This window comes from Muscardinus avellanarius, assembly GCF_963383645.1.
Source record: "Muscardinus avellanarius genome assembly, chromosome: 16".
Lineage (NCBI taxonomy): Eukaryota > Metazoa > Chordata > Mammalia > Rodentia > Gliridae > Muscardinus > Muscardinus avellanarius.
Genome location: NC_137802.1, coordinates 44656110 through 44678782, shown reverse-complemented (window position 1 = coordinate 44678782; position 22673 = coordinate 44656110). Strand labels below are relative to the sequence as shown.

The following is a 22673-nucleotide window of genomic DNA, read 5'->3' as shown; positions in this document are numbered from 1 at the left end:
GGCCACACGCCTGGCTCCAGCTCTATTATATTATTATTATTATTATTATTATTATTATTATTATTTATTACGTGGTACTGGAGATGGAACCCAGGGGCATTCTAGCATTCTACCTCCGAGCTACACCCCCAACCCTATTTGTGTGTGTGTGAGTGGTACTGGGGATGGAACTCAGGGGCATTCTACTTTCAAGCTACACCCCCAGCCCTATTTTTTTTATTCTTTATTTTGAAACAGGATCTCACTGAATTGCAAAGGGCCTCATTAAATAGCTGAGGCTGGCCGCAACCCTGTGATCCTCCTGCCTCAGCCTCCCAAGTACTGGCATTACAAGTGTGCACCATCACGCTGGGCTCCTTACTGTGCCTTTTCCATGCCTGCATCAGATTATGTTTCAAGAATTGAGACTTAAGCCCAGATTCCAGAGCCCAAGTTCCCAACCCTTTTATTTGAGTCCCTTTCTCCATAGTCTCAGGGGAAAGTTTTTCAGAGAGTCTAAGCTAAGTTTCTCTGGTTGCCCTTTTTCTCTCTTTCTTTCTTTCTCTCTTTCTTTCTTTCTTTCTTTCTTTCTTTCTCTTTCTCTCTCTCTCTCTCTCTCTCTCTCTCTCTCTCTCTTTCTTTCTTTCTTTCTTTCTTTTTCTTTCCTTTCTTTTTTTTCCAGGTCTGGGGATGGAACCCAGGGGCATTCGACCTCCGAGCTACACCCCTGACCTTTTTTTGTGTGTGTGTGTGTGGTACTGGGGGTGGAACCCAGAGGCTTTCTACCTCCGGGCTATACTCCCAGACCTTTTTTATATTTTATTTGGAAACAGGGTCTCACTAAGTTGCTGAGAGCCTCACTAAGTAGCTGAGGCTGGCTTCGAACCTGTGCAATCCTCCTGTCTCAGCCTCCCAAGCGCGGGGATTACAAGCGTGCGCCACCACGCCCGGCCTTCCCTATTTTTTTTTTTTTTATTCTTTATTTTGAAACCGGGTCTCACTGAGTTGCAGAGGGCCTCACTGAGTAGCTGAGGCTGTCCGCGAACCGCTATCCTCCGGTCTCAGCCTCCCGAATGCTGGGATTACAAGCGTGCGCCACCACGCCTGGCTCCAGCCCTGTTTTTTATTCTTTATTTTGAAACAGGATCTCACTGAGTTGCCAAGGGCCTCACTAAGTAGCTGAGGCTGGCCACAAACCTGTGATCCTCCTGTTTCAGCCTTCCAAGTACTGGGATTACAAGCATGCGCCACCATGCCCAGCTTCTGGTTACCCTTTCAAACCCTTGTCCTTCCTCCTTCATGCTTGTCCACCCAAGCCCCCTCATTGGAGTAGGGATTTGGGATGAAGTCCTGGGGGCTGCAGCGTGAGCAGCCAACCTCTGTGGATTTCTAGATTTGGAAGATAGAGATGAGGAGATGCTGCTGATGGAGGGCATGCCCAGCAACCACACAGATCTGAACGATAATGAGGCCCAGAGGCAATTCATGAGGTGAGCCCCTGGGAGCCTCCAGAAGGCTGCGGCAAGGCTCCCAAGTGGTGCTAGGTGGGGTGCCGGTAGCCTTTCTCCCTGACCCTCACACTGGGCCGTGTCTTGGGGGGCTTGGTGACCTCCTCCCTCCACAGAGAGCTGGGCAGCATGTCCTCAGAAGGTGAGGACCAGAGACCAGAGAATGAGGCGAAGGAGACTGGGATGCTAATCCAGGAGGAGAAGGTGGAGACTGGCCAAGTAAGTGCAGTAGACAAGAGGGGCAGAATGAATAAAAGAAGGGCTGAATAAAAATATATATGGAAGCTGGACATAGTGGCGCACGCTTGTAATCCCAGCATTTGGGAGGCTGAGACCAGAGGATCGCGGTTCACGGACAGCCTCAGCTACTTCGTGAGGTCCTTTGCAACTCAGTGAGACCCTGTTTCAAAATAAAGAATAAAGCCGGCCGTGGTGGCGCACACTTGTAATCCCCGCGCTTGGGAGGCAGAGACAGGAGGATCATGCTGGTTCGAAGCCAGCCTTGCTAGCTTGAGAGAGCCTGGAGGAAGAAAGGTTTCCAAGAACCCCAGTATCACGAAAGAAAGAAAGAAAGAAAGAAAGAAAGAAAGAAAGAAAGAAAGAAAGAAAGAAAGAGAGAGAAAGGAGGAAAGAAAGAAGAAAGAAAGAAAGAAAGAAAGAAAGAAAGAAAGAAAGAAAGAAAGAAAGGAAGAAAGAAAAAATAGGGCTGGGGGTGTAGCTCAGAGGTAGAATACCCCTGGGTTCCATCCCCAGCACTGCAAAAGCAAATATATTTTATATTTTATTTGGAATAAATGAATACTAAAGGGGGGTGCTGGAGAGGACGAACAGGCTCTCAGCCAGCCCCAGAGTTCATGTCTTTCCCTGTGCACAACTGCTGTGGTCACTACCTGCAGGTGAAGATGACCGTGTTCTGGGATTATGTCAAGGCGATGGGACTCTGCACCACACTGGCTATCTGTCTCTGCTATATGGGCCATAGCGCAGCCTACATTGGAGCCAACATGTGGCTCAGCGACTGGACCAACGAGGCCACCATGGATGGCAAACAGAACAGCACGTCCTTCCGGCTGGGTGTCTATGCCAGCTTGGGAATTGTACAAGGTGAACCTGTGGAGGTGCCCTGGGGCATATCCCTGCCTCTCCTTCCACTCTCAGGCTCTCTGAGAGCACACCCTGCCTCAGGTCCTCCCTAACCCACCAGGCCATCCATGTCTCCCAGGCTGCTCCTCCATCCCCAGCCCCTCTCCCAGGTAGCAAGCCGCCCCTGGTCCTCCAACAGGGCTCCTGGTGATGCTGTCAGCGTTCACCATATCGATCGGCAGCGTCCGGGCTTCGAGGCTGCTGCACAAGGCACTGCTACACAACAAGATGCGCTCCCCGCAGTCCTTCTTTGATACCACGCCCTTGGGCCGGATCCTCAACCACTTCTCCAAGGACATCTACATCGTCGACGAGGTTCTGGCCACCATCATCTACATGCTGCTCAATTGCTTCTTCATCTCTTTGTCCTCCATTGTGGCCATTGTGGCCAGCACACCGCTCTTCCTTGTGGTCGTCTTGCCTCTGGCTGCCATCTATATCTTTGTGCAGGTGGGCGGAGGACCGCTGTGGGTGGGCACTCCCGCGGGCTGGATGCCAAGAGCAGGCTGCTGGTGCTGCCTGGTCCTGTTAGGGATGCTCCTCAGTTCCTTCACCTCCTCAAAGCTCATTTAACTCACCTGTAAGATAGACTTTTACAGTTTACCTCCTAGAGTTTGGTCTGAGGGTGAAATGATTGCTTCTAAGTTGTGGCCAGCCTTGGGGTCCTTCATGTTGGCTTTTTTTTTGGGGGGGGGAATATAGGTACTAAAGATTGAACCTGAGGGTGCTCTACCACTGAGCTACATTCTCAGCCCTTTTTTATTTATTTTGAGACAGGGTCTCACTAAATTGGCTAAGCTGGGCTTGAACTTTCAAGCTTCCCGCTTCAGCCTCCTGAGTCACTGGGATTACAGGCATGTTCTAACACACCCTGATTTGTTGGCTATTTTTATTTTATTTTTTTTATTTATGTGGAACTGGGGGATAAACCCAGGGGAACTCTACCTCCGAGTTATGCTCTGGGCCCTATTTTTTATTCTTAATTTTGAAACAAACAGGGTCTCACTAAGTTGTGGAAGCCTCTCTAAGTAGCTAAGGCTGCCTGCAAACCTGCAATCCTGTCTCAGCTTCCCAAGTACTAGGATTATAAACATGGACCACCACACCCTGCTTTGTTGGTTTTTTTATTTTTATTATATATATATATATATATATATATATATATATTTTTTTTTTTTTTTTTTTTTTTTGCGGGTTTGGGGATGGAACCCAGGGGAATTTGACCTCTGAGCCACACCCGCCCTATTTTTTTTATCTTATTTATTTATTTATTTATTTATTTATTTATTTATTGCAGGTCTGGGGATGGAACCCAGGGGCATTCGACCTCCAAGCTACACCCCCTGCTTTGTTTTTTATTTATTTTTATTTTTATTTTTTGCGGGTCCCAGGATGGAACCCAGGGGCATTCAACCTCCGAGCTACCACCCCCAGCCCTATTTTTTATTCTTTATTTTGAAACAGGGTTTCTCTAAGTTGCAGAAGGCCTAAGTAGCTGAGGCTGTCCATGAACCGCTATCCTCCGGTCTCAGCCTCCCAAATGTTGGGATTATAAGCATGCACCACTGCCCCTGGCCTTGTTGGCTACTTTTAAATAAAAAATTGTTAATGTGAGCCGGGCGTGGTGGTGCATGCTTGTAATCCCTGCGCTCGGGAGGCGGAGACAGGAGGATCGCGCAGGTTCAAAGCTAGCCGTGCTGGTTTAAGAGACCCTGTTACCAAATTTTTAAAAAGTATAAAATAGGTCTGGGAGTGTAGCCCAGAGGTAGAAGGGTTTCCAGGAACCCTAGTACCACACACACCAAAAAAAAAAATGTTAAAGTGGATGAGTTGGTGCATGCCTGTAATCCCAGTTACTTGAAAAGGTGAGGCAGGAGGATGGGAAGTTTGAGGCAAACCTGGGAAAATTAGAGAGATCCTGTCCCAAAATACCATACCACACCACACCACACCACACCACACTATACCACACCACACCACACCACACCACACCGTACCGTACCACACCACACCACACCATACCATACCATACCATAGCTGGGGATGCTGCTCAGTGGGAGAGCATCCCTGGTTTCAATCCCAGTATTGTGGGGCTGGCCGCTGGAAGCATTAACAGTTGGGACACATTGTCCTCCCTTCCTTTTTATATATATCTAAACATGTATGTGTCTGTGTACACAAGTTGCTAAGCTTCCCAAACAGCTGTAAAAGGCCTTGCAGTCACTGAGCCCCCGTTGCTGAGGGTGATGTATCAGGCTGGAAATTCATCTCCAAGGGTGGAGACCATATTCTGGGCTGTGCTCTGTGCTGGGCCAAAGGAACCTCAGACACATCTCCCTCAAGGCCACTAGGGTAGAGGACAGAAGCTGATGAAGGATGAACCATGTATTTTTGTGATGCTAAAACTGAAACTGGGGTGGGAGGGCTTTTTCAGAAAAAGAATATAAAATTATCTTATTTTTGCTTTTTTTTTTTTTTTTTCTTTTGGTGCTGTTGGGAATCAACCCTGGAGTCTTGTGTTTGCTAGAAAAGTGCTCTACCACTGAGCTACAACCCCGAGCCCTTGGTTTTTGAAACTTTTCCAAAAATCCCTTGAGTACAAGGATATTGCTAGGGCCCTTAAGTGGAGCCAAGCATTTCCCTACTTAGGAGGCTGAGCAAGGTCAGTGTTGTGATGAGGGTGGCGTGGGAGGGTGGGTGGTCAAGGAAACTTCATGGAGGAAGTAGCCAGTCTTTCTGAGCACAGCTCATCAGAGGGAAAGGATAGAACTGTAAGTCCTCACGGGAGTAGTGGCTGGCTGGCTGAAAGCCCAAGGGAACACGGATGGGTTTGGATGGACATGGGTTTGGATGGGCAGGGCATGGGTTTGGATGGGCAGGACCGAGTTGGGGTGGCCAGGACCCTGAACCCTGACCCCAAGCTCTTTCCCCTTCCCCCATCAGCGCTTCTTTATAGCCACAGCACGGCAACTGAAGCGTCTGGAATCAGTCAGCCGCTCACCCATCTATTCCCACTTTTCGGAGACGGTGGCTGGTACCAGTGTCATCCGAGCCTACGGCCGCCGCCAAGACTTTGAGGTCCTCAATGATGCTAAGGTGGACGCCAGCCAGAAGAGCACCTACACGTTCATTGCCTCCAACAGGTCAGGAGCCTCCTCTTCCACACACTCCCCTGGAATTTGCACAGGCTTTCTGTTCTTCTGGGTCCTGGCCCCTATGGCCCTCACAGCACTGCCCGCCTCCTCCTTGTCTGGTCCCCACAGGTGGATGAGCGTCCATGCGGACTTTGTGGGGAACTGCGTGGTGTTCTTTGCTGCACTGTTTGTGGTGATTAGAAGGAGCAGCCTGAATCCAGGGCTGGTGGGCTTCTCTGTGTCCTTTGCCTTACAGGTATGGAGGAGTCTGGGCCCCAGAGGGGACCACCATGAGGGTAGGGACAATGCAGGTATCACAGGTATCTCCTGAGTGCCCTTCTCTGCCCACTATGAGCAGCCATGGGTTCTGCCCTCCACAACTGGGAGCTCACTGCCAGGCAGGGAGAGGTTCTTATCCACAGGAGAGTATCATGCTGGCTGAGTAGGTCTTTGGGACAGGAAGAACAAAATAAAAGAACATGGAGGAGTTTCTTGCTCTGGGGTGTTGGGTAAATGATCTTAGAGCTTGGCCTCAATAGCCGAGCAGAACTTGTTATGTCTGGACAGGGTGTAGTTCAGCTTGGCAGAGGTCTGAGGGGCGAAGTAGAGGGCTGAACTACCCCTCACATTCCTTTGCCTGCAGAGCGTACACTTGGCCCTTCATACCCATGGGTTCTGCACCCAAAGATTCAACCAACTACAGATGGAAATAATTTTGGGGCGTGGGGAAGCTGGGCTCGGTGACACACACCTGTAACCTCAGTATCTGTGAGGCTGACAGGAGGATTGCAGGTTTGTGGACAGCCTCAGCAAGTAGAAAGACCAACCTAGTGAGACCTTGTTTCAAAATAAAAATAAAATCGGGCTGGGGTGTGGCTCAGAGGTAGAATGCTCCTGGGTTCAATGCCCAGTATCACACACACACACACACACACACACACACACACACACACACACATAAATAAAAGAAACTTCCAAAAACAGAAAAAAGCAACACTTGGATTTTCCAGGTCCCATATATTACACTGAATACTCCATGCAAATGAAGTAATGTGTAGGCTTTGTGATCAAGAGATGATTTAAAGCATACAGGAGGATGTGAATAGGTTACATGCAAACATTACATGATTTTATATAAGGGACTTAAATATCCGTGGGCTTTAATATCTTCCATGAGGGCTGGGGGGTCCTAGAACCAATCTTCTGGTGATACTGAAGGATGACTATACACTGATGAGGTGATTGGTGTCTGGGCTCGAATTCAGGCAGGTCACCCTGATACCAGCCTGCTTTGTCAAAGAGTTACGTAACTGTACATGGAAGTTTTGTAAAGCAGATCACATCGCTAATGCCTTGGGTGGCTCAGATCTTGAGTGCATTGGTAAACAAACAATCCAGATAGGTCAGTCTTCTCAAACATTAATGTGTTTGTGGATTACCTGGAGAGCTTGTTAGAAGGTACATTCTGATGCACTATGTTGCAGATGCAGCTTAGGATTCTACATTTCTATCAAGATTCCCTGGTACACTAAGCATGGTCCCTGATCTGGTCGCAATCATCTTCTGGAAGCTTGTTAGAAATGAGGACTCTTGAGTCCCATCTCACACCTAGTGAATCAGGAGCTGCATCTTAACAAGACTCTCTGGGAAGTCTTCAACATAGTAAAATTTGAACACTGAGTGAAGTGGTCCTGGGTTAAGTCCGCACTGTCACTGCCAAAGGCACAGTCAGGATCACGCCCTACTGGGCACATCTGGTGGGGGGGGATTGCCAGGCCCGCTGGGTCATGGATGGGATGGGATCCCATTAATAAGAGCATGATCAAAGGTTGAACTCAGCCAGGCATGGTGGCACACAGTTGTAATCTCAGTACTTTGGAGGCTTAGACAGGAAGACTGAAAGCTCAGCTACTTAGTGAGGACACTTTTTCAAAATAAAAAATAAAAATGGTGGGAGAAAGCCGGGCGTGGTGGTGCAGGCTTGTAATCCCAGCATTTGGGAGGCTGAGACTGGAAGATCTTCATCTACTTAGTGAGGCCCTTTGCAACTCAGTGAGACCCTGTTTCAAAATAAAGAATAAAATATAAAGCTGGAAGAATAAAAAATAAAGCTGGAAGAATATAAAATAAAGCTGGAAGTACAGCTCAGAGGTAGAATGTCCCTGGGTTCCATCCCCAGTGCCACCCCCCCCCAAAAAAAAAAAACCCGGGGGTGGGAGTATAGCATGGAAATAGAATGCTCCTGGATTCAATCCCTAGTACCTCCCTCAAGAAGACTGAACTTTTCTCAAAGTCATCATCTGGCAGGGTGGGGGCCCTGAGAGCCCTCCAATAACCCAATCTCTTTGGCCAGGTGGTAGGAATCCTGGGCTTGATGATAAGAATGATAACAGATTTGGAGTCTAATATTGTGTCTGTGGAGAGAATCAAGAAATACTCCAAGACAGAGACTGAGGTGAGTCCTATCATGAGCCCAGGGCAGGGGGAATCCGGAACAGGTGAGGAGGATGTCTGGTGGCCCACCATCATTATGAACATCATTAGGTGGCTCTTTGTCCGTCCATCCATCCATCCATCCATCCATCCATCTATCCATCTATCCATCCATCCATCCAATCCTTCATCCACCCACCTTCACTGACCTCAGCCAGAGATCTATGCTAGGAGGTGTCAAGAGCTCAGAGTGGAGCAAGACAGAATGTTCCCTTAGCAAATTCCAATTCCCTGGAAGGGGTAAGCCACATGCCAGGGCTCTGCAGTGGAAGACAAGAGCTTTGGGCAGGTGTACCTAAAGAGGGCAGATATGGGATCTCGTGAACTAAAGTCATCAAGGTGCGAGCTGAGATTTTCAGGATGGGCAAATTGTGATAGACTAGAAGATGGTCAGGTGGGATAGTGGGAAGGTGACCATTTCCGCCAAAGAGAATGGCCTGGCCAAAGGAGCAGAGGTGGGCCAGAGTGCCCATTGTTGGGGGAATGGAGTTGTTCTCTAGTGGGGGTGCAGAAGCCAAACATTTCTGTGCTGCCTCACACCATGGTCCCATACCAAACCTCTGCATGCCTGGAATCTGCACCATCTCTGTGCTCTCAGGATCACGCATACCACTTTTAGACCACCCACCCCATCCCTTCTGGCTTCCACGTCCCAAGACCAACATGGTCACAGTGCTCTGTCCTCACTGGACCCAAGTCCCATGGCCCACCTTGTCTCTCTGTTCATCAGCTCCTTGGGCTTTGCCTCCCTCACCCCCATGGTAACATTTCTGGTCCTGTCACTTCGCTGAAACTGCTCACCCATGGCTTCCCTCAGTTCATGGGTGAGAAGTACCTCTGTCCTCATCTGATTCAACTTCAGCAACATTCAGATGCAGCCACCTGCCCCTCTGGAATGGTCCTGGGTTCTGTGACCCGAGCTCTCTCCCCACCAGCCTGGCCTCTGCCCTCGCCCTGCCTCCTCTGGTGCCATCAGCCCCTCGGGGTCTTCCCATCTCCCTCGTCATGGCATCAGCCCAACTTGCCCCGGGTATGCATGTGATCCTATCCCCATGCCCTGAACAATGATGCCACCAGCACTGTGGTCTGTTTGTTTGTTTGTTTGTTTGTTTGTTTGTTTGTTTATTGTATATGTATAGTACTAGAGATTGAGCCCAGCAGCATTGTCTCTGAGCTACACCCCCAGCTCTCTATTTTATTTTTTATTTTGAAACAAGGTCTCACTAAGTTGTGAAAGGCCTTGCTAAGTTGCTGAGACTGCCTGCAAACCTGTGATCTTCCTGTCTCAGCCTCCCATGCTCTGGGATTACAGGCATGTGCCACCACACTCAGTTACCCCCAACCCTTTTTATTTTTTATTTTGAAATAAGGTCTCACTAAGTTGCTGAGGCTGGCTTGAGAACCTGAGATGCTCTCACCTCAGCCTCCCAAGTACTGGGATGTGTACAAGCATGTGCCACCATGCCCAGCTGCTTGTCTTCTAGCATCCCTACCATGGAGTAGGGCCAGCTTTTTGAGTGTGCAGCAGGCCCAATCTGTCACGCAGGTCCCCGCTCCTAGGAGGGCCTCATACTGAGAAGGGCTTCATCCTTGGCTTGATGCTTTGTTGATGTCACCTTGACATTCTCAATATTTACCCATCGTGTGTGTGTGTGTGTGTGTGTGTGTGTGTGTGTGTGTGTGTGTTACTGGGGGTTGAACCCAGGGGGCTTTACCACTGAGCCACATCCCCAGCCCTTTTTATTCATTTCTTTCATTATGTGACAGGGTCTCACTAAGTTGCCCAGGCTGGCCTTCAACTTATAATCTTCCTGCCTCACTCTCTCAAACCACTGGGCTTACAAACATGAGCCATCATGTCCAGGCTTAATAATAAATAAGAAGTCCTGGCAGGTGTGATGGTACATGCCTATATTCCCAGTGCTTGGGAGGCTGAGACAGGAGAAGGACAGGTTTGAGGCCATCTTGGGCAACTTGGTGAGACCCTGTTTTGAAATTTATAAAATGAAATAGGGCTGGAGTGTAATTCAGAGGTCCAATTTCCTTGGAGTCAGGAACCTGGCGCTAGAGTTGAAAACCAGAGAGGGCCGGCCAAGGAAGCTGCTCTGCTGGGAATAAAGTCAGAGCAGGGAGAGGGCTAGGTATGGCTCAGAGCTAGAGCCTGTGCCTTGTGGATAAGGCCTTGGGTTCCATCACCAGCACCAAAAACAAAACTACAACACTCTAAGGAATAAAGGATTCACTGGGCCACAGGGTGCTGGGCCCCTCCCCCAAGGGCCAGCTGGGCAGCTGAGCACCCTGCTCCTACCGCCAGGCGCCCTGGGTGGTGGAGGGCAAGCGCCCACCCGAAGGCTGGCCGACACGCGGAGAGGTGGAGTTCCGCAACTATTCGGTGCGGTACCGGCCGGGCCTGGAGCTGGTGTTGAAGAACCTGAGTCTGCGTGTGCACAGTGGCGAGAAGGTACTTCAGTGTCGGCAGGGTGGGGGTGTGCTTGGGTGTGGGGAGGTGGCACCCCCTCTCAGGCAGGAGCACGGATCCCTGATGGAGCAGGTGCTCCCGCAGGAGGTCTGTCTGGCCTCTAGGGGGGCAGAAAAAGCCCTGTAGTCTCTGTGCTTTCCCTTGACAGCCCTCCCGCATGTCCGCAGGTGGGCATCGTGGGCCGCACCGGAGCCGGCAAATCATCCATGACCCTGGGCTTGTTCCGAATCCTGGAGGCAGCAGACGGTGAAATCCTCATTGACGGCATTAACGTGGCGGACATAGGCCTTCACGACCTGCGTTCTCGGCTGACCATCATTCCCCAGGTACTGGGGTGGCCACACTGGCCCACCATCCTGGGGACCAAGCCCCATCCTGCTCTATAGCTTGAGAACTCAGGCCTTAGAGGCTGATGGGGAAAAGGCCCCACAGCAGGAAGCAGGGCCACCAACGTGCCACCCAGTCACAGATCTGTCCCTGTTGGGTCCTAGGGGAAGGACCACAGGACCTCTCCAAGCACCCCACCCCTGAGATGCTCTATCCTGGTTCCTGGTTGCTCATTTCTCTTTTTCTGGAGCCTCTGGGGTGTTTTTCCTGCTGACTGGACACTTTGGAGTCAGATTAGTGGCTCTGGTTCCTGCTTCAGCAGAGAACTTAGCTATTGGCCACAGGGACGGACGTTTATCACTTCCCCGCAGGCAATTCTCTATCTCCTTGGCCATGGTCTCCCTCCTGGAGGGCTGGGGACAAAACAGGAATGCTGCCTCCCATGTCCCTTGTCTTTCCCGGCACCTGGGGCCCAGGGCTCCTTGGGGGTATGAGCTGCTTCTCTCTGAGGCTTTGTTGAACCCTCAGGACCCCATCCTGTTCTCGGGGACCCTGCGCATGAACTTGGACCCTACCGGCCATTTCTCAGAGGAGAATATTTGGAGGGCCTTGGAGTTATCCCACTTGCATACGTTTGTGAGCTCCCAACCAGCAGGCCTGGACTTCCAGTGCTCCGAGGGCGGGGAGAACCTCAGGTAACATGGAAAGTGGACAGGTCGAGACCCCCGGGGGTGCTAGGCAGTCTGGGATCAAATGACACAGTCCAGACCATCCTACCTCCCTTCCCCCGGCCTGCTCTGTCTCAGCTAGGATCGCTGAGGTTGTTTTGAATCTATTTGGTATGTGGGGCGCAGGATGCTAGCTCACTGACTCCCACACAAGCCCCACAGGTGGTGCCTGATCCCACTTCACAGGTGGAGTAACTGAGGATCAGAGGGATTACAAGCGTGCGCCACCAGGCCGGCTTTAGTAACCACATTTTGTATGTGTGTGTGTGGGGGGGTGGGGGTCTGGAGATGGAATCCAGAGGCATTTGACCTCTGAGCCACAACCCCTGCCCTATTTTTTATTCTTTATTTTGAAACAGGATCTCATTAAGTTGCAGAAGGCCTCATTAAGTAGCTGAGGCTGTCTGCAAACCGTGATCCTCTGGTTTCAGCCTCCCAAATGCTGGGATTACAAGCATGCACCACCATGCCTGGCTCTAGTAACCACATCTTTTTTTTTTTTTTTTTTTTTGCTGGTTCTGGGATTCCTGGAAGCCCTTCTCCCTCCGGGCTACACTCCCAGACCTTTTTTTATTTATTTGGAAACAGGGTCTCTTAAGCCAGCAAGGCTGACTATGAACCTTCACAATCCTCCTGTCTCCGCCTCCCAAGCGCCGGGATTACAAGCATGCGCCACCACGCCCGGCCTATTTTTTATTCTTTATTTTGAGACAGGGTCTCACTGAGTTGCAAGGGCCTCACTAAGTAAATGAAGCTGGCTTCGAACCTGTGTGATCCTCTTGCCTCAGCTTCCCAAATGGGATTACAAGCGTGCGCCACCATGCCTGACTTCTCACTACCTAAAAAAAAAAAAAAAGGCCGGGCGTGGTGGCGCACGCTTGTAATCCCTGCGCTTGGGAGGCAGAGACAGGAGGATCACGCAGGTTCGAAGCCAGCCACACACGCTGGCTTAGGAGACCCTGTTTCCAAATAAAAATGTAAAAATAGGTCTGGGAATGTAGCCCGGAGGTAGAAGGGCTTCCAGGAACCCCAGTACCACCAAAAAAAGAAAAAAAGAAAAAAGTCTGGACAGGGTGGTGCAAACCTGTAGTCCAGCACTCATGAGCTGAGGCAGGAAACTCACTTGAGCCCAGGAGTTCAAAACCAGCCAGGGTAGCCGGGCATGGTAGTGCATGCTTGTAATCCCAGCATTCAGGAGGCTGAGACAGAAGGATCCGGTTCACGGACAGCCTCAGCTACTTAGTGAGGCCCTCTGCAACTTAGTGAGACCCTGTTTCAAAGTAAAAAATAAAAAATAGTGCAGGGGTTGTAGCTCGGAGGTAGAATGCCCCTGGGTTCCATCCCCAGACAAGCAAAAAACAAACAAACAAAACAAAACAGCCAGAGTAACATATCAAAGCCCTACTTCTCAAAACATAAGCAAACATGCCAGGGTGGTGGTGCATGCTAAGACAGGAGGATCAAAGGTTCATGGATAGCCTCAGCTACTTTGTGAGGCTCTCTGCAACTTAAGGAGAACTTGTTTCAAAATAAAAAAATCAATAAAAAATTAAAAAATAAAACAAAATTAAAAAATTAAGTAGGGCTAGCAGAGTAAGTTGGAGGTAGGATGCCCCTGAGTTCAATCTCTAAAACCACACCCACATACACACACACAGAAAAAGAAAAAGAAGAAAAAAACCCAAGGAAAAGAAACAGGTAGGTCAGACATGGTGGTGCATGCTTGTAATCCCAGCATTTGGGAGGCTGAGACAGGAGGATCGCTGTTCACAGACAACATCAGCTACTGAGTGAGACCTTTTGTAACTCAGTGAGACCCTGTTTCAAAATAAAGAATAAAAAATAGGGCTGGGGGTTCAGTTTGGAGGTAGAATGCCCCTGGGTTCTGTCCCAGTACCACAAAAGAGAAGTGAAATAAATTTAAATATTACATTTAACTAGCCTAGTGTATCTATAATATCATTTTGAAATGACATTTATATGTCATAACATATAAAAGTTATTAGAAACATGTATTTGTTTATACATGTCTGGAATCCTATGTGCATTTTCTGCATGCCTATAGCACATCTCAAGGCAGACTGACCACAGTTCAGGTGCCCAGTGGCTACGTGTGGCTAGTGGCTGCCATTCGGACAGAGCAGTCTCAGGTCATTGTGAGGAATGAAAAGAACTTAACTTTGACACACTCCAGGGAAATGTTAGCTACTCTGCTTTTTTCCCTGTCTCTTTCTTTTTCTGGGGTACTGAACTCAGGGGTATTCTACCTCTGAGCTACACTCCCAGCCTTTTTTAAATTTTGAAACAGGGTCTTACTCAGTTACTGCACACTGGACTCAAACCTGAGATCCTCCTGTCTCGGCCTTCCTAATAATGGGATTACAAATACGTGCTACCCAGCATCCATCCATCCTTCCTTCCTTCCTTCCTTCCTTCCTTCCTTCCTTCCTTCCTTCCTTCCTTCCTTCTGTGTGTGTGTGTGTGTGTGTGTGTGTGTGTGTGTGTGTGTTTTACTGGGAATGGAACCCAGGCCTCACATGTGCTAGGCAGGTACGCTACCACTGGCCTACATCTGTAGCTCTTTCCTTCTCTCTCTGTCTGTCTGTCTGTCTCTCTCTTTCTTTTTTTTTTTTTTTTTTTTTTTGTTTGTGGTACTAGGGATGGAACCCAGAGGCATTCTATCTCTCAACTACTTCCCAGCCCTTTTTGTATTTTTTTTATTTGGAAACAGGGGACTCTCTAAGTTGTGGATATTTTTATTTTTATATTCAGTCTATACTCATAAACCCTCATCAGACCTCAAAAAAAAAAAAACCTATATCTACTCAATGCTTAACAGTATTTGAAGTACTTTGGCCTCCACTATCTTGTATAGTTTTTACTGCAGCCCTATAAGCCTATAGGCTCCATCAAATAAAATGATTTGCCCAAAGCTGCGGAGCCGGCCAGGGCTCTGGGGGGGAGGCCTGGGGGGGGGTCCTCCCAGGCTTTCCTTGCTGCATTATACCTCCTTCAAACAGACAACAGGAGGGCCTCCCTACCACCCCTCTAGGACTAAATGTGCACCTTCCCTGGACATCACTTATAGAGCACGGTCTCTTCACATCCTAAACCCACAGCTCCCTCCTGGTCTGTGTATCCGGCTCCTTGCCAGCACTTTCCCACTGCATCTCCTCAGCCCCCACACCAGGCTTGAGTCTCAAATCGGCTCCCCTCCTCCATCACAGAGCCTCTGGCATTCTAAGTATAACCCGCACCCTATGCCGGTCCCACTATAAATCAGCTCTGAGTTCTATCTGGCGGCTCATTCTGCTGCCAAAACCTTCATTAGCCGTGGGCCTGAGACTGGGAGGCAGCCTGGCCTTCACACTGGCTGTGGTGACTCACCCCTCTGGGAAGGACCGAGGCATTTGTCCTTGGATGTGGGGTGCTGTGGCCTCTCTGGTGGGGAACACAGCCTCACTTTGTCTATGGGCTCTGGCCTCCAAGGCAGGGGGTTGAAGGTATGCATCTGCCCCTCCTGGTCCCCAGTGAACAAATGCACAGGAGCTGAATGGTGTAGCAGAGGCTCGGCAAGAGAGCCTATGGGTGGCTGCTGCGCAGATATCCAGGCAGGAAGAACAATACAAGCAGTCAAGCAGCAGTGTGTGTGTGTGTGTATGTGTGTGTGTGTGTGTGTGTGTGTGTGTATGGGCGTGCATGCTTGTTACCAGGTGTTGAACCCAGAGGCATTCTGTCCCTGAGCTACACCCCCAGTCCTATTTATTTTTATTTTGAAACAGAGTCTCAGTTGCCCCGACTAGCCGGCCACACATTTGTGATCCATCATTTGGGAGGCTGAGACAGAAGAATTGCATAGGTTTGAAGCCAGCACTCAGTGAGACCCTGTTTCAAAATAAAGAATAAAATATAGGGCTGGGGGTGTTGCTCGGAGGTAGAATGCCCCTGGGTTCCATCCCCAGTAGCTAGCCTTGAATTTGTGATCCTCCTAAATCAGCCTCCCAAGTACTGGGATTCCAGGCATGCGCCACCACGCCTGGCTAGCATGTTCTTACTGTGCTGTAAATGACTGATGGAGTAAAGCAGAGAATATCAGGCCACTCGTAGAGGAGTGAGGATGGGGAAGAAAGTACGAAAAGAGAAAGAGAGGTACAGTGATAATTAGCATCCCTCCATAGCGCCCGGCCTCCACTCTGTGTCCCAGGAGGGCTGGTTTGTGGCAGAGAGGGGAGAAGGTAGATAGAAAGCCAATCCTGGGCCGTTGAGGAGAAAGAGGTTGGGGCCGAGGCCTGGAAGCCAGTAGGAGGTACCAGCTAGAAATGCCTGCTTTTCTCCTTCCCAGCGTGGGCCAGAGGCAGCTGGTGTGCCTGGCCCGAGCTCTGCTGCGCAAGAGCCGCATCCTGATTTTGGACGAGGCCACGGCTGCTGTTGACTTGGAGACTGATAACCTCACCCAGAGCACCATCCGCACCCAGTTTGAATCCTGCACCGTGCTGACCATCGCACACCGGCTGAACACCATCATGGACTACACCAGGTGGTACCCGGGAACCCGAGCAACGGGAGGGAGGTGCTGGCTGGGGCATCAGGAAGGGGCGGGGCGGATTAGGGTGTCTGAGCATGGCAGAGCTTTGGGGATTGGCTGGGGGATGAGAGGGGAGCAGAGCATCAGCTCCCCAGGTGAAGAGGAGGTAGAAAAGAGCAAGGTTTCCTGGGCACAGGGGGCACTTTGCAGTTGCCGACATGTGGGGAAGGGAGGCCCTGGGTTGGGAACTATGCATGGGCCACCTTCACCCTTCCTCCTGTTAATGAGGTGAGGTGAGTGACAAGGACGTTCCCTTCCGAGCCCCAGAGACAGCAGAATACTTGCATGCCACTTTGTGTGCACCTTGCTGCCACCTGTGATGGGGTCATCACATGGGGCTGCAGATGAAGAAGCGGGCCCATCAGCTGTGTGACATCTGGGGCCCTGTCTAGTGGCCAGACGCTGACAGCTCTAAGAGGAGCGGATGCCTTGTGGTGGGTCTGAGCCACATGTTGAGTCCCAGGCCCTGGGTTACTGCAGAGTGCTGTGTGACCTTGGGCAATTTGCAAAGCCTTTCTGAGTCTGTTTCAAGTAGAAATGATAACGCCTCTCTGGATTGTTGTAAATCAGTGAAGTAATGTGTAGGAAGGTGACCTTGGGAAATGTCTTTTGCTCCTCCACCCCCACCCCTTTGGCCGACTTATTATAATTCCACCTAGCACTAGTCCTTCAAAGGAAGAGGGAAGAGGCCGTACCCTCGGAGCCTTTTGGCTTCCTTGGGGAAGCAGGCCACTGAACAAAAGGAAAAATTGTGACCTTGTCCTTCAGCAGTGTTGGAGCACAGTGAAGCCTCCTGGAAGTGGACTGGGGCTGGCTTGGCAGGGTGGGCTCCCTAGAGGGGCTGGGCACCCTGGGAGGGCAGGAGGAGGCCTGGGGGCTGGTGTAGATCCATCAACCAGCTTTCTCAGTAACTGCCTACAGGCGGCATGGAGAGGCAGGGAGTGTACCCTCTCTTGGAAGTGTCCCCACATAGTCTACAGGGTCCTAGGAGTCCAAATATTACCTCTGTTCTATCCGTAGCTTGTCCCCACCCCCTACTCCCATCCAGGACCCCACTAGGAGAAGGAGGGTGGACAGAAAGTAATGGGACCTGGGTCTGGAGGAGGGACAGGGCTGGGCTGAAAGAATCCATTGCCAGGCCTAAGCAAACAATAGTTCATTCCCCAGCAGCCCCAGGAGGGAGGTTGGGCCCTACCTTAGGGGTTGGGAGTTCATTCATTCTAGGCAGGCCAAAATTAATTGGACAGTCATGCTATAGAGCCTGTAATTAGTGCCCACAGGAAGGAAACAGGGGTCAGTGTGTGTAGATCAGGGAAAGCCTTTCCACACCAGGCAACCAAGGCACTTTCCTAAAGAAGGGCAGCACTGGCCAGGCCCCAAAGGGTGAGTAAGGGCTTGTGATGGGGAACTGAGAAAGGGAAGGAGCTAAAGATTTTATACAAAAGATTTATAATTTTTTTTCGGGTCTGGGGATGAAACCCAGGGGCATTCGACCTCTGAGCTACACCCCCTGCCCTATTTTTTATTTTTTATTTTGAGAAAAGGGTCTCACTGAGTTGCAAAGGGCCTAAGTAGCTGAGGCTGTCCGCGAACAGCGCTCCTCCGGTCTCAGCCTCCCAAATGCTGGGATTACAAGTGTGTGCCACCATGCCTGGCCCCATACAAAGGATTTAGCACATAACAGAGGCAAAGGGGCAGGTGAAGCTGGCTGGCAAAGGGGGAAAGAGAAACAGGTCCCCTTGGCTGCACTCTGAGGACCATGGAATGCATTTGGTCTTTATCCCAATAACCAGGAGAAGCCACTGAAGGTTTAGTGGTGGTGGGGGGGGGAGTCTTTGGGCTCTAATTTGGACAGTGGCCAGCTAGCAATGTCCACAGAAGTGTTCCTTCCTTTAGCTAAGTATGGTACTACACAACTGTAATCCCAGTATTTGGGAGGCTGAGACAGAAGGATATCAGGTTCAAGGTCAACCTCAGCAAGTAGTAAAACTCTCAGCAACCTAGCAAGATCCAGTTTCAAAACAAACAAAAGAGCTGGGTGAGGTGGCGAACGCTTGTAATCCCCGAGGATCGCACAGGTTCGAAGCCAGCTTCAGCTACTTAGTGAGGCTCTCAGCAACTTAGTGAGACCCTGTTTCCAAATAAAATATAAAAACAGGTCTGGGAGTATAGCCCGGAGGTAGAAAGCCTCTGGGTTCCACCCCCAGTACCACCAAAAAAAAAAAAAAAAAAAAGGGCTGGAGGTGTATAGCTCATGGTAGTACTGGTTCAGTCTCCAGTACTACAAAAAAAAAAAAAAGAAAGAAAAAAAAAGAAAAAGAGAGAAAGAAAGAAAGAAAGAGAGAAAGAGAGAAAGGAAGAAAGAAGAAAGGCCGGGCATGGTGGTTCAGCTTGCAGTATTTGGGATGCTGAGACAGGAATATTGCAAGTTTATGGATAGTGTCAGCTACTTAATGAGGCCCTCTGCAACTTAGTGAAACTCTGTTTTAAAATAAAGCCGGTTAGCATTCGGGAGGCTGAGACAGGAGGATTGCGGTTCGCAGACAGCCTCAGCTACTTAGTGAGGCCCTCTGCAACTCAGTGAGACCCGGTTTCAAAAATAGGGCAGGGAGTGGAGCTCGGAGGTCAAATGCCCCTGGGTTCCATCCCCAGACCCGCCAAAAATAAATAAATAAAATAAAGTCAGGTGTTGTGGTAGAATGCCCCTGGGTTCCATCCAGTACCACACACAAAAATATTTTAAATAAAGACTAAAAACTAGGACTGAGGGTATAGCTCAGAGGTAGAATGCCCCTAGGTTCAATCCGTGCTGAGGGGGGAAAAAAAGGAAGGGAAAGAGGGAAATGCTCCTTACCAGAATACCATTCTGGGTGTCCAACAGGTGGGGAATCGGAGCAGCCTGCCCCCTCCCACAGAGGAGCATCTCTCCAGGCCTGGGTGGATCCTTTCCCCTGCTCCTCACCTTGGTGGTGCCACCCTGTTGTCCTGGCACCAGGTGCACCGGTGTGTTGATAGGAGACTCTGACCCCTGGCTCAGGCTTGACACTGGCTGTGGGTGGGGGTTGGAGGTAGATTCACCCAATGGCGGCAGCAGCAGCCAGGTTTGCAGCCCAAGTCCCAGATTCGTGTCGAGCTCACTGCAGTCAGTTTCCCGCCGCGTTTCCTTTGTGAGCTTGCACAAAGCAAATGGATGTGCATCACGGCCCAGCGCGCAGGCCCAGGGCTCCCTGTGCACAGCCTGCTGAAGTTCTGTGACCCCAGCAAGGGGACAGGCTCATTAGGGAAGGTTTTCAGAGCCCAGACTAGTAGACATGAATAGGACCTGGTGTTTGATCACAGAAACTGCTTCATTTGCCAGCAGAGCTAACAGAACTGCTAAAATAACCAGCTTGCAAGCATGCACATGTGGTATATTGGCTGAGTTGGGTGAAATGACTGAAGTGGGTGGGCTGGCATGTCACTGCAGAGCCTTAGTGGTACCCAGGAGGGCAGGGTTGGACTCTGGCCAGATCTGGGCTGATGGAGACCTGACCACTTTTTCTTTTTTTCCACCAGGGTCCTGGTCTTGGACAAAGGGATGATAGCTGAATTTGACTCTCCAACTAACCTCATTGCAGCCAGAGGCATCTTCTATGAGTTGGCCAGAGATGCGGGACTTGTCTAAAATATATTCCTAGGATTTCTTTTTTTTTTTTTTTTTGGTGGTGGTACTAGGAGTGGAACCCAGGGGCTTTCTACCTCCTGGTTATCCTCCCAGACCTATTTTATATATTTTTTGGAAACAGGGTCTCACTAAGTTGCTGAGAGCCTCACTAAGTAGCTGAGGCTGGCTTCGAACCTGTGTGATCCTCCTGTCTCAGCCTCCGAAGCGTGGGGATTACAAGCGTGCGCCACCACGCCCGGCTATTCCTGGGATTTCTTCCTGGTCTCCTGCAAGGGAAAAAAGATACTTCTTGTGTCTGAGGAATGGACTTGTTAGGAAGTGGTGGGGCATTTGTAAGATTTTGCCTCTGCCAAGTGCCTCATAGAATAACTAAACTTAACACTCAAATGAAGAAGTATGGCCCACGAGAGATGACCTGCCTGAGGTCACAGGTAGTTTGAGACAGAGCCCAGACTAGTGCCTGGGTCTCCTGATTCCCAATCTAGTGTTACTTCTGCACTGCAGTTTCTAAACAGTCATTTCTCGGGACCACCCTCCTGACTCTTTTTGTTTTCTAAAGTATTATTTTTAGTAAAAGTTTCTCCTCCTAGAACAGAGGACTTCCAGGTCAGGTTATCTTAGCAACTGAGTCCTGTGCTCCAGGGGCTGTCTGAGTCCATTAAAGATGGGGTGCTGATGAAATAAAACTACATGGTTAACAACATACACATCCTAATGTCATCTTTATCTGCCTGTTCCTGAGGTTTTGGGGGCTAGGGCTTTTAGAGTAGGCCAGGAAGAATGGGGATGAAGGAAGACTTCACACATGTCAGTGTAATACAGTTATTTGAAACCCAAAAGCTTTTGGCTAGAAATACTATCTTCACAGCCAAAATGTCCTGGGCAATTGCCAGTAGTTCCTGCTCTGTTGCCCAGATACTCTGAAAAGATGAGAAAACAAAGGCCCTGAAATCTAACCCAAGGCCTCCTGGGAAAGCTGCTGAGAACACCTCCACGTTCATAGAATACCTCAGCCCTCTGGGCTGATTCTCTGGCCCCAGGCTGGCAAATGGGATGGGGAAGATGGGTAGGGACGAATAAAATTTATGATTTTTTTTTCTTTTTGTAGTACTGAGGATTGAACCCTTGTGCATACTAGGTGCACACACTCTGCCACTGAGCTCCGTCCCTAGCTCTTTTTATTTTTTATTTTGAGACAGGGTCTTACCAAGTTGCCCAGGCTGGCCTCCTTGCAATCCTGCCTCAGCCTCCCAAGTAGCTGGGATTACAAGCATGCATAAATTCACCTTTTTTGAACAGGGCAAAAAAAGAGTTTGTCTACCTGCTACCAGGACTTTTATTTGGGATGGGCCTCTCCTCTTCCTTCCCTTACTCAGTTTTCTGCCTCCATTACTCCTTCTCAGTTCCCACACCTCCATTCTTGGTGTGCCGTCACTGGTTGGGAGTGCTGGTTATTTTTTTCCTTTCCCCACCCTAAATGGTGTGCAGGAGAGAGACGGCTCCTTTGATCTGGTTTTGCTGTGATCCAGGTCGGCCTGTGCTCCAGGACCATTTGTTAAAGGTTAATCATATTTTTTTTTGGCAGGCTGTTTCTGCCCAGGATGTTTATGAGTATATGGAAGGCGACTTCCATCCTCGTGATAAAGCAAGTATGAAAGCACAAATGCCCGAATTATTCTGCCTCTCTTCGGTGCTAAGAAAAGGTCTCTGCTATGCTCTCTGATTTATTAGGCCAATTTGGCATGACGTCTGCTTTGTGAGGCGCTAGCTGGCCTAAACCACAGAAAAGCAGATTCGTTCGGCATCATTCTCAGCTAAAGAGCTCAAGGTGTAATGCTGTGTTTCCTCTCCTGTCTTGAGAATTTGCTTCTGAGCTCATTGAGGCCCTGACAGGTGTTGACAGCCCAAAGGAGAGGCTCAGTTGTGTCAAGTAAATAGGATAATCAAAAAATGTGGTTAATAGGGGATGACCTCCATCTAGCTGTTTCAGCGACTCCAGGAAAATGAAACCGACTGCTGTGAATTGGGAGGAAAAACGCCACATAAAATATCTGCCTCCAGGTGCCACTGACAGGGCCTGAGCTCTGCAGCCACAGGACAGAGGAGACTCAGGTGGAGAGTGGGCCCTTCCATTCCTCCTCCAGAGTACCAGGCCTCCGGAACTGTCCAACAATTTGAACCCCTATGATTAGAAGCACAGTGCTGTTCAGGAGGCCAACATGACAGAAAATGGGCTCAGTCAGTTAATATTCAATTTTAATAATACCTGTTATGTCTGAAGAATCAGCAATGCATAAAGGAAAGAAACTTCTGTGAATGTTTACACACAGTGTGAACACATGCTTTAAATATGCAGGGGGGTAAATTCACAGTTAACAAAGCTAAAAAAAAATCCTTTTTATAAATTACACAAAGCATATAAAAATATTTCTTCGAATGCATAGATTGAGACTTTAAACTTCACCTACTGGCAAATGTGCAGTCTTATCCCACTGCGAGTCACTGACCACCGAGGATTTTTATGGAGAGATCAGCGTAGGGCAGAGCCACTCACTTGGGGTCTACCTCTTACATGGGACAGACTCCAAGACTCTTGTTCCCTCTGCTTCTGAGCGGGCCACCTCCCAGCCAAG

The 22673-nt window shown here is 49.6% G+C and overlaps 1 protein-coding gene across 1 annotated transcript in view; it reads left to right on the top strand.

The window, feature by feature from the left end:
* Positions 1-20156, top strand: part of ABCC3 (ATP binding cassette subfamily C member 3) — a gene marked incomplete at its 5' end in the record, with an annotated part of 64636 nt that extends 44480 nt beyond the window's left edge. Inside the window, 12 exons of the mRNA XM_080714038.1 lie at positions 1373-1469; positions 1604-1706; positions 2384-2591; positions 2770-3080; positions 5574-5773; positions 5894-6020; positions 8118-8219; positions 10572-10718; positions 10904-11062; positions 11592-11758; positions 16134-16328; positions 19932-20156. Of these exons, the coding sequence (XP_080570164.1) occupies positions 1373-1469; positions 1604-1706; positions 2384-2591; positions 2770-3080; positions 5574-5773; positions 5894-6020; positions 8118-8219; positions 10572-10718; positions 10904-11062; positions 11592-11758; positions 16134-16328; positions 19932-20040 (1925 nt within the window). The 3' untranslated portion in view covers positions 20041-20156. The remainder of the gene's footprint in view (positions 1-1372; positions 1470-1603; positions 1707-2383; positions 2592-2769; positions 3081-5573; positions 5774-5893; positions 6021-8117; positions 8220-10571; positions 10719-10903; positions 11063-11591; positions 11759-16133; positions 16329-19931) is intronic.
* Between the last annotated feature and the right edge of the window lie 2517 nt (positions 20157-22673).